Raw genomic sequence first — 12,172 nt, 5'->3', positions numbered from 1 at the left:
TTGTTTTATGTGTAACCACTACAGTCAGCATACTATCCCCAGATCTCTTTTTACTTTGGAAAAGGGTGCAAAGAGGCTGTATTGCATATTATAAGAGAAAAAGAATTCACAACAGGCCAACAGTTCTACATCATAGTGCCTTTTTAGGCAGATTCAGCTTCAGTTGTAAATTAATTTGTAAAATGTATTCCTGGTTTTGGCCCTGTTGTGCTCTGTGCTTCTTGATTTTGGACAAGACATAAATGAAAATTCTAGGGAATTATATAGGACAAATAATAGACCAAACAACCATGCATTTATTTCCCTTTTTCCACTGAAAGAGTTTTCATTCCTAGATTTATATAGTCTACTACTACTTCTGATTAGTAGTTGTTATTGTTGTTTTAAGACAGGGTCTGGCTCTGTCACCCAAGCTGGAGTGCAGTGGCTTGATCATAGTTCACTGCATCCTGCCTCAGCCTCCTGAGTAGCTGGGACTGCAGGTGCTCACTACCATGCCCAGCTAATTCTTTAATTTTTTATAAAGACAAGCCTCACTATGTTGCCCAGGCTAGTTTGAAACTCCTGGCCTCAAGTGATCCTCCCACCTTGGCCTCCTGAAGTACTGGGATTATAGGCATGAAGCACTGCACCTGGCCTCTGATTACTTTTGAGGTTTATGGTTTATGTCTTAATGTTCTTGCACAAAATTTATCACTAATTTCACATAAAATAACAGGAACAGTTTTCAGTTTGTTTAACTAAATTTTGTGTATTTCAGCTTATTCTCTTAATTTTTCTCTCTTAATTTGCACTTCCAAAGAACTGGCATAAATTTTTCCCAGTTTATTTATAGAAGTTCATGGTGTAAAAATAGTTACTGTGACTTTCTTAGGAAAGTGTGATTAAAATGAATATAAAAATTATAATTGAGGTTTTTCTTAAAAATTGATGTTCGTTTTCTTCACAGCCACAATTTAAATTCTTATATCTGCTTAAATTTTGTTTTCTGAAAATATTACTCTCCTCTTTGATATTTATTGCCCAAAGTCTTGTGTTTTTTGCTTTTTAATACTCTTAACTGCTCATCCTTGCCCAATTAGGCAATCTGCTCCATAGTACAATTTTTAGTTACTGAATGTAATTTTAATTTTTTCTATTTTTACCGCTGGTAGATTAAACCAAATTAAATTTACTTTCAATATGGCTTTATTGTAAGATTGATTTGTAACCCTTTTTTTTTTTTTCTAGGTTTTTGATCAGTATCTCAATTTTATTACTTTGGAAGATGATATGTTTGTATTATGTAATCAAAATAAGGAGCTTGTTTCATATCGTGGTATGTAAAAACAGGAATGTCCCAATTCGTTGGTAACAAAATGAGTGATATACTGTAAGAAAAAAACAGTAACATGTTTAGTAGACTCCAAAACCAGCTTTGTTTACAGCAGTAGGGGTGTAAAAGATTTTTTAAAGCATGCAAAGAAAGCAAGTCTGAGCTCTACAGAATGCTTTCTTGTTGAAATTAAACAAAATCCCTAAAAGGGTGTAAGTATGTGCTGAATTGTCCATGCAAGAGATTTTTGACAGTGGTTGTTACTCATAAAAATCTGTTTACAATTAATTGAGTTTTAAATGAATTAGTAATTATAAGTTACTTAAAACCTAGTTTTTCTTAAACCTTTAAGTTAAACTAATAAATTTTGTTATACTGTGTATAAATCTGGTAAAATAAAAGCACCTTTACTTTTTCTTTGATCGGTTAACTCAGATGGGACAGACTATATTCTCCTAATCAGTCTCATTTAACAAATGTAATCACAAAACACAGTTTAAGTTCCCTTAAACATTTTAAATTGCATTAATAAATTTAATATTTTAAGTTTTCTTAAGTAAATACCATACTTCGTATATCAGACCAGGCAGATTATTTCTCTAACAAGCAAAACCTGCCCAAATATTTAAATAATTCTTTAAAAATAATTATATTTATAATGAGTCTAAAATTTATTAAACATTCAAATACTTATTAATTTAACTAAATTTTCTTATACCTGTCAACTTTTTTTTTTTTTTTTTTTTTTTTTGAGACAGAGTCTTGCTCTGTTGCCCGGGCTAGAGTGCCGTGGCGTCAGCCTAGCTCACAGCAACCTCAAACTCCTGGGCTCAAGCAATCCTTCTGCCTCAGCCTCCCAAGTAGCTGGGACTACAGGCATGTGCCACCATGCCCGGCTAATTTTTTTCTATATATTTTTAGTTGTCCGGCTAATTTCTTTCTATTTTTAGTAGAGACAGGATCTTGCTCTTGCTTAGGCTGGTCTCGAACTCCTGAGCTCAGACGATCCACCTACCTCGGCCTCCCAGAGTGTTAGGATTACAGGCATGAGCCACCACGCCTGGCCATACCTGTCAACTTTTAAAAAAATCACAAGTGTGAATTCATTACTAATTTTAAAGTGTAATCACATGGCTAATCACACAGATTCTCAATAATAATAATAATAATAGTGATACAATAGCTTGCTCTATGCCAGTCAGCGTTTTAAGCACTTTACAATGTAAGCTCTTTTACTCCTCAGAATAACTTTGTGAATTAGATTTTATTATTATTTCCATTTTCCAGATGAGAAAACAGAAGCATAGCTATTAAGTGACTTGATGAGAAAATGACAGAGCCAGGTTACTAAACATAGGCAATCTCACTCCAAAGATAGTGCTCTTTACTGTGATGTAATTATGTGCCAGAGTCTCTTAAACATTACAAGTGCTTTAATAATCTTAAATAGAATTTCCTAAACATAAATCAAATGTATTAATACCATGGGTTTGATCTGCATCCCCTGTCTTTTCAATTCTAAATTTTCCATGGATGGGAAACTTATCCAATACAGGAAGCAGATTTATCATCTCAAACTGAGGTTACTGTCTTAGACAAAGCAGGTTGTTATCTCAAGTTGAGCTGTAATTGTTGATGGGCAGTTTATAACTGTTTCATTTCGTCAATTATAACTCATTCAGAGATGTGGAACTAGAGTCTAGGACTGAAGGTCTGGAGGCTTTCATACAGATTTTGCCAGTCCCAGTGAAAGACAAAATGTGCTGGTGATTTAACTGAAAGGTTTTAAGTCCCTACAAAATTAACTGTGCCAGTGATTGAGAAAATGAACTGGATATATGTTTCCCTAAATTGATGTCCCCTGGATTCACATTGTATCCTTATACCATTTCTTTTATCTGATTCAGATAGATGGTAGTCTGCAACACCCAATTAACAGCACATTTCCTTGATCCAGACTCTATGTTGCCTGATTGAATTCTTTATATTAGCTTATTAAGTATGGAATGTCTGATTTCCTTAAGTACTAAGTTTGGCAGTTGATACCTCTGACATTTCATTTTGACATTTCTTATTTATTTGTTTGTTTTTAATTGTGAAGATACATCCTCATACTTTCAAACACACGTTTTGGCTTGTGATTGTCTTTCATATTTTTTTTTAGAACAATTTTTCTGAAACTATGAATGAGTCAAAAATTTGTGTTATTTTTGAATATGAGTTCCATCATGAAACCAATGCAATACAGACAGCTCAAAATATCACAAAGTGTTTGGGAAGGATGTGGCTAACAAACACATAGTACATTGATGGTTTGAAAATTTCCATTCTGGTGATTTTAATCTTGAAAATGAGCCATGTGGGTGACCTGAGACCAAGATGGATAATGATGAGCTGAAAGCTGTAGTAGAAGTGAATCCATCTCAACCTATGTGTGAATTAGCAGCAAGGTTTGACATTACTATTCCAACAATATTGTACCATTTGAAACAAATCAGCAAGGTAAAGAAGCTGGATAGATGGGGACCACATGAATTAAATGAGCATCAGAAGAGAAATCATCTCGAAGCTTGCTTTTCTTTGCTGTCACAACATAAAGGCAAACCATTTCTATACCATATTATTATGCATGATGAAAAATGGATTCTTTTTGACACTTGGCAAGTGTTTGGCACAATGGTTGGATAATGATGAAGTGCCAAAACACAGTCCAAAACAGAATATTCATCAAAAAAAGCTAATGGTGTCTGTTTGATGGTCCAGTGCTGGTATTATCCACTATAGCTTCATAAAACCTGGTCAATCCATTTATAGTGGATGTCTGCTGCATCCAACTGGAAATGATGAGGATATTTGCTATCAAGCAGTCAAGATTGTTCCATAGAGACTGGCCAATCCTCTTGCAAGACCACGTCACAAAAAACAACGCTGCTCAAACTATAGAAGCTGGACTTGGAAACTCTCTGTCATCCACTGAATTTACCAGACCTTTCACCAACTGACTACCACCACTTCTTCAAGGCTTTAGACCACTTCTTGCAAGGAAAAATATTTAATTCTCAATAAGCTGTGGAAAATGCGTTTCACGATTTCATCGCCACTTGCTCACCAGGTTTCTTTGCTGCTGGCATAAGCAAGCTACTGTTAAGATGGCAAAACTGTGTCAATAGTTTAGGCACATACTTTGATTAATTGTACTGCTTTTTGTTTGAGATATAATAAACTGTACTTTTGATTCAAAATCGGACATTTCATATTTAGTGACCTAATATATTCTCTGGGTGGACCATGCTTTCTTTAGATACTTTGTTATATCCAATTCTGCTTTCTTCTTAAGCTAATCACAAGTTGCATTAAATTTTATATTTGTTTTCACATACAGGATATTGGGAAATTTAAAATACTATGTATTAATAGATAATATTTTAGTTAAGTCATTCTTTCAACATATATTTATTGAGCATCTACTTTGTCAGACACTGGGCCTAGATACCGTAAGAGAAAAGATAAATAAGTCAACATCTTTGACTGTCAAGGACAGCAATGTTTCTTAAAGTATAACCCCAAGGACTATTTGCATTAGAATCACCTGAAGTGCTTATCAAAATTGCAGATTTCTTAGAATTGTCCCAAATCTGTTGAATTTAATCCCTTGAGGACAGGGCTAAATATCTTTAATTTTAAAAGCTTCCAGAGAAACTTCATTTTTCCCCCCATATTATCAAGGTGATTCTTATACCCACTAAAGCTTGGGAGCTACTTATGTACAGTCTTGTAGATAAGAAATTCATATAACTTATTATAAAGAAAATAATATGTGATGTTGGTTTTGCCATTATTAATTTGCATTGTCCTTTTCTGGCAGTATTTGGATAACAGAATCAATAGTTTCTTGAGGCCACCTACTGTTTATGAATAAAATATGGAATACAGTATTTTTCTGTTTGGCAAAAATTTTGTATAGTTTATATGGTGGGGTTGTTTTTCTTTGCTACTCTCCCAATATATGATATGGAGGTGGTTTGTTGTGATTTTTCTTTTCTTTTTTGAGTTAGTATAATTTTTAAGAAATACTTGTTCACTAAAAAAAGTTTAAAGCAAAAAATTTCACTTGTTTGAGTATTATAAATGTTATCAAACTGCATATTGATTACAAATTTAGTAATAATTTTAGAAGTATCATAAAGATAAGGGCATAAATTTGGGTTTTTTTCCTTCTTTATTTATGTCATTTTAGCCATTAACAGACCAGACATCACAGACACAGAAATGGAAACTGTTATGGACACTATTGTTGACAGCCTCTTCTGCTTTTTTGTTACGCTCGGTAAGTTTTCAAATTTTTCTGGTTATTTCTTCAAAGTAAATTAATTATTTAACAACTCTTTGTAGTGTATTACACTCTAATGTAATCCTTTTTCACCTATCTGATCTCTAGAGGCTCTCCAGAGTTGTAGTAAAATATACATTCAACAGTATATAAAAACATAACTCTTCTAATAACTTGATGTGTTATTCCTCTTGAATTAGCATTTAGCAGATTTATTGAGTTGTCTTTTTAGATGTCTTTGGTAATTGTAACTTTCTAATATATTGCTTGAGTGGTTTGGTGGTGACTTCACTTATGTTCCCAGTAATTTTCTTTTGATATTTCATTATGAAAAATCAAATACTTCTAAGTAAAGAAATACATGCTTGGTAATTATTAATTCTAAATCCCAAAGACTCCAGAAAATACTAAATTTACATGTAATATTGATACTAATCTACCTATTCTCTCAAAATTTAAAACTTTTTTTTTTTTTGAGACAGAGTCTTGCTCTGTTGCCCAGGCTAGAGAAAACATTTCTTTAGGTCATCTAAAATTACTTATAGCTACATTGTGTTTAGTTTAGTATCTAATACATGACTTTATGTTTTACTGTTATTAATAGATCAGTTTAGAAACCTAATTGCAATTTTAATTTTGTGGACACTTAAAACCTTTTAGTTAAAATGATCCTCACAGAAGATTAATAAGATCTTTCTCCATTTCACAAATGAAAAAATTAAGAGATACCATGCCACCATGCCTAGGTTAGGATTTAGACAAATGTCTGAGGAGTATTTATATGCAAATTTGGGGGCTCCCTCCTTTCAGGTATTTCTTCCTTTTATTTCCAGCCCTAACTAATCTTTGATTCTTCACCTCAGTAAGTCTCCTATTTTCTACTTGAGCTCTTTCTCCTGTGTGCCATTCAAAGTGCAAACGCCTCTCAGGAGAAAAGTTGGTTTAAAATATTATCTCTCCTTAATGTGGTTCCCTTCATTTAGGAGTTTTATCCCTCTCCAGTTTCTGCCTCCTTTGAACTGTTCTCACTGCCCTCAAATAGGCAGTAGTTTTATTTCAAAGAAAGCACACCTATACAACTTTTAGTCATTAAACAGACATTAGTTTTCTATTTTGTCATTGCACACAGTCTTCATAATTTTGCCAAATGCTAGGGTTATTTTGGACGTTAAGGTTATTTTTCACTGGTGATAGCTATATTTTCAAAGTAAAGGCAGATTGAAAAAGGGACATACAAAGACCACTAAAGCATTAGAGCCACCTTTACTATGTATAGAGTAGCAGAAAGTGATTTTTTTTCATTGGAGAAATTGAAATTACTGCCAATCTGGCATAGAAGGATGCCAACACTAAATTGTTAAATGGAAAAGCGGTTTCAGAACGTATGTATAATATCCTATTTTTGTTTTTTATATGTACACACACTTACTAGACTTTATGTAGAAAACAACTTGAAAGCATCCATTCCTAATTCTTAATGGGGATTATTTTGGGGGACTGGAATCAAGAGGGTTAACTTTATACATTTCTAATATTATTTAACTTTTTTGTGACAAACATATATAACTTTTGTCGTCAGAAGAAACACAGTTTTGAAAAGTTTGCTAATATTCCATATTTTACTTTTGCAGTTGACTTAATAGTATGCTTTTCTATAGAATATGAAATGCAGGCTAGGTGTAGTGGCTCATGCATGTAATCTTAGCACTTTGGGAGGCTGAGGCAGGAGGACAGCTTGAGCCCAGGAGTTCAAAACCAGCTTGAGCAAAATATCGAGACCTCGTCTCTACAAAATATTTTTTTTTTTTAATTAGCTGGGTGTGGGGCCAATGCCTGTAGTTCCAGCTACTAGGGAGGCTGAGGCTGGACTTGAGCCCAGGAGTTTGAGGTTGCAGTTACGATTGTGCTATAGCCCAGGCAACACAGCAAAACCCCTTCTCAAAAAATAAATAAAATGGGGGTGGGGGACAAGGGCAACACACATAACCTGAACATCTGTACTCCCATAATATGCTGAAATAAAAAAATAAATAAAAATAAATAAATAAAACAAAATGCAACAATTTCGGCATATGAAGATTACAATGTTCTCAGTTTGTTTTATGAGATTTTCAGTGCAATTGGATTTTTTCTATTATGGTTTCAGCCTTTTATAAAACTCATTGGAGTAATAAAGGAAGAAAGAAATTAAGAGGTCCAATAAGTTGGTTTGATAATGAATTGAGGCTAATTTTTAGGAATATTTCACATTATGTGAAGAATGTGTTTTCTATTTTAAATTAGTATTTTTTTAAAATACTATAATTCTCTACTGTTGATTTGTAAAATGAAAAACAGTAATCCCAAACTGCTAAATTAACTAAATTCTTTTCATTCTTTTAAGTCAAAGTGAGTCCTATGAGTAGAGAGTAAGCTTATTCTTTGAAACAACACGTAGGGATTCAAAATGCTGATTTAGTCAATCCACTGAAAAAATTTGGTCACACTGATTAGTCAGCTCTATATAACAATAGTTCTTTTCTGACTCCCCAATATTTTCTTTATTAATGCAAAGATTGATTTCTAAAACCTTACTTTTACTCTTGAAATTATACATCCTTTTATATGCATAGTCTGAAATTGTATGCATCTATTGTATCTGGGTTTTCTTGATGTTAATATATTTTATAAGTATCTATTTTAGTTAATAAGGGTCAAGATCATTGCTAACATTTATTGTTAAAATAGGTGCTGTTCCTATAATCAGATGTTCAAGAGGAACAGCAGCAGAAATGGTAGCAGTGGTGAGTTCACGCAAATATCACTTGGAGATAAATAACATTGTGTGAATTTTTTTCCCATAAGTACTTAAAGTGTTTTTGTTAATATTAAATATATGATTGCTTGGTTATATATTAAGTATCTATGCAAGTCTGGGTGCGGTGGCTCACGCCTATAATCCTAGCACTCTAGGAGGCTGAGACGGGTGGATCGCTCAAGGTCAGGAGTTCAAGACCAGCCTGAGCAAGAGCGAGACCCTGTCTTTACTAAAAATAGAAAGGAGTTAGCTGGACAACTAAATATATATATATAAGAAAAAATTAGCCGGGCATGGTGACCCATGCCTGTAGTCCCAGCTACTCGGGAGGCTGAGGCAGAAGGATCACTTAAGCCAGGAGTTTGAGGTTGCTGTGAGCTAGGCTGACGCCACGGCACTCTCTCTAGTCAGGGCAACAAAGTGAGACTCTGTCTCAAAAAAAAAAAAAAAAAACTATATATTAAGTATCAATGCAAACATTTTTTTATTTTATTACATTGAGATTCCATCAAAGATAAAAAATAATCATTGTGTATTTCTGTGTGATGGAATAAAATTATTTACTCTGTGTATTATTCCAGTCCTATTTTGTTCTTTACTAAAATGTATTATTTCTCATTTATCCTTGTCTTCAAGTAGTATTTTACACTTGTTTGATCACCCAAGTAATTTAACGTCATTTTGCAAACATTTATTACCAATCATAACCATTTTTAAAATGGCGAAGTACATTTTGCTATCCCACTACATTGAAATAAAATATTCAGTATAAATTGAGCATTCACAAATTTGCTTTAAAGATTAAAAAGTAAATAAGGGATTCGAGAAATTACAGAATTACTGAAAAGAAAAGAGGGTAAGTGATATGGAAACACAGGAAGATACGTTAACATTTTGGAGCTTTATTAGCCCTAATGAATCACTGACTGGTGGAATGCTGCTTTCTTTCACATATTCCATTTCTGTTCTGGGCTTTCTTATACCCACCACTACTCTCTTCCCTCCCACTCACCCAAGTGAATTCTCCACATAGACACCTTCCTTGATACAACAGTCATGCTTGGGGAGAGAGGGTGAGTCATTACTGCAAAGTATTTCCTGTATCTAAAGTAAAATTAGTCAATGAAAAGTGCGTATTGAAATCAGGCCTGAGTTACAACAGAAAAGGCACTGGTCTTTTTCAAGTCTGATACTGAAATATCGTTATAACTTGGACTTGAAAAATAGATTTTATAATTGCTATTTTGTAAAGAAATTCTAGGTTGGTTATGAAACTAAGAACACATTATGTATTGCCCTACATAAAGTTATATGAAACTGTTCTTTAAGAGTTAATCTAAAATTTTGTTTTTCAGAAACTAGATAAGAAACTTCGGGAAAATCTAAGAGATGCACGAAACAGTCTTTTTACAGGTGATACACTTGGAGCTGGCCAATTCAGGTATTAATGTTAGTTAATATACTTGTAGGACTTGAAAATAAAACATTTGTAGAATTTTTTGTTGTTGTTTTTCTTATCTGATAGAATACCCTTACCCTTATCCTTGTAATTGGAATTTGTTTAATGAGGTAATCATGATCATGGTTTTGATTCAAATTGTTCTCAAATTACAAATGGAATATTTTATTCAATTTACCTTGTTTTTTGCAGAAATTTCTGTGGCAATTTATTATCTGTAGGAGAAACTTTTCTGTTTATAAGGCTTTGGAGGTCAGAAGCCATTTCCTTTGAATTATCATTAAACCTCTTGGTAATTTTTTTAAAAAGTGAAAACCATGTGATTCTTATTTCTGTTTCTATTAATACTTTTATTATCTAATTTTCATTTTACACTTTACACTGAAATACTAGTAGTCTAAACTTGGAAAGCATCATGTCATTTTTAGCATTTCTAGCATGAGTAGGTAATGTCAAAGTTTCTGGATTCTCAATTATTATTGAATAGAAATACTGAAAAACCCTCTACAATATAGTACATTTAACATTTTTTTTTTTTTTTTTTTTTGAGACAGAGTCTTACTCTGTCGCCCAGGCTAGAGTGCTGTGGCATCAGCCTAGCTCACAGCAACCTCAAACTCCTGGGCTCAAGCGATCCTCCTGCCTCAGCCTCCTAAGTAGCTGGGACTACAGGCATGTGCCACCATGCCCGGCTAATTTTTTGTGTATATTTTTAGTTGTCCAATTAATTCCTTTCTATTTTTAGTAGAGACGGGGTCTCGCTCTTGCTCAGGCTGGTTTCGAACTCCTGAGCTCAAACAATCCACCTGCCTCGGCCTCCTAGAGCGCTAGGATTACAGGCATGAGCCACCGTGCCCGGCCTACATTTAACTTTTGACTAGTAATAGTAATGGAAGGGAGAAGTAAAGAAACCCACTCAAATGGCTGAGAATCATTTAAAGAGGAGGAGACTATATTTTATAAAATTAATTCTTACCCCCTGTTTAGGTGAATTAATAAATAAAGCCTGTGAAAATAAATTGATGCCTAGAAAAATAACTGCCCACTAGGAATAATAATTTCATGATAATCATCTGCAGACTTCATTTCAAGTCAATTTTAATGGCTCTGTAGCCCTATGTATTATTATAATTTGGAGTTCACTTTGTGTTTCACTTGTTTGGTTAACTGTCTCAGCTCTCAGGTTATTTTAAACTGTTCTGTGATTTCATTGTTGGTCTTAAGTAGTCTTAAAAATGTTTCTCATTAAGTAGAGCAGAAACATCAAATTCTCATTCAATTTTTTTTTTAACAGAAGCAACAACTATGTTATACCTTCCTTAATAGTTCCCTTTTTATAGTGCTTTTGTATAGGCCTTAGAAACCAATATAAAGGCGCTAATTATTTTATTTGGATAATTTTTTAAAATTTATTCACATTATCACAATATATTTCTTAATTCGTTGGATGCATTTCTAAATTATTTTAATTAGGGGTCTGCAACTTTGTTGGACTATTATTAAATACATTTGAATTCAGCTGTAGGCTAGTGATTTTCATAGGGGCAGTTTTTGCCCCTCATAGACATTTGGTAATGTCTGAAGACATGTTTGGTTGTCATTACTGTAGATACTAGTGGAATCTAGTGGGCTGCTAAACATTCTATAATACACCACGCAACCCCCATAACAAGGAATTATCAAGCCCCAAATGTCAGTAGTGCTAAAGTTAAGCAACCCTGTAGTAGGCCATCCTTCTTTATCTTCCACCTAGCTCTGGTATAATAACTGATGGTAGATTGTGAGGGTGCCACTCTGACTTTTTATCCCAGAGTCAGTGCAGTTAGGAAAGTCCACCATTCTATGCTCAGAAAGGTAAATGAGTTACTAAAATAATCAGACATTTCTCTTGCAGGAGGAAATATGTATAGTTAATATTATCAGATGGCAATGCCTTTTTACAAGTGGTATGTACTCCTGATATAGTAGTACCTCTGAAGCAAATCTCTAAAACTTATGTAGGCACATGGTAACCAAATTACTTTGTGCCTCTATTCACTTTAAGTGTAGTCTGTATCACATCTAAATTGTAATAATGGAGTTAAACAGTACAGGAAGTATCATATGCCTTGTCTGTTAAAGGTATAATAATATAATTAGGTACCATTATAGCATGATGTTTTCATTTTGTATATTATAATGTGATAGAGTTTTTTGAGGCTCTTCTCCGGAGTCTGCTTTTTTGAATTTGTGTTCATAGAAAAAAATGTGATTTGTAATTTATGAAACTGT

General features: G+C 33.5%; 1 protein-coding gene across 1 annotated transcript in view; it reads left to right on the top strand.

Moving 5' to 3' along the window:
- Nucleotides 1–12,172, top strand: part of SCFD1 (sec1 family domain containing 1) — a 105,962-nt gene that overhangs the window by 14,115 nt on the left and 79,675 nt on the right. Inside the window, exons 6-9 of the mRNA XM_012647886.1 lie at nucleotides 1,231–1,318; nucleotides 5,553–5,642; nucleotides 8,373–8,428; nucleotides 9,798–9,883. Of these exons, the coding sequence (XP_012503340.1) occupies nucleotides 1,231–1,318; nucleotides 5,553–5,642; nucleotides 8,373–8,428; nucleotides 9,798–9,883 (320 nt within the window). The remainder of the gene's footprint in view (nucleotides 1–1,230; nucleotides 1,319–5,552; nucleotides 5,643–8,372; nucleotides 8,429–9,797; nucleotides 9,884–12,172) is intronic.

The sequence above is a fragment of the Propithecus coquereli genome, unplaced genomic scaffold, assembly GCF_000956105.1.
Source record: "Propithecus coquereli isolate 6110/MARCELLA unplaced genomic scaffold, Pcoq_1.0 Scaffold273, whole genome shotgun sequence".
Taxonomy (NCBI): Eukaryota; Metazoa; Chordata; class Mammalia; order Primates; family Indriidae; genus Propithecus; species Propithecus coquereli.
This window is presented reverse-complemented; position numbering and strand designations above follow the sequence as displayed.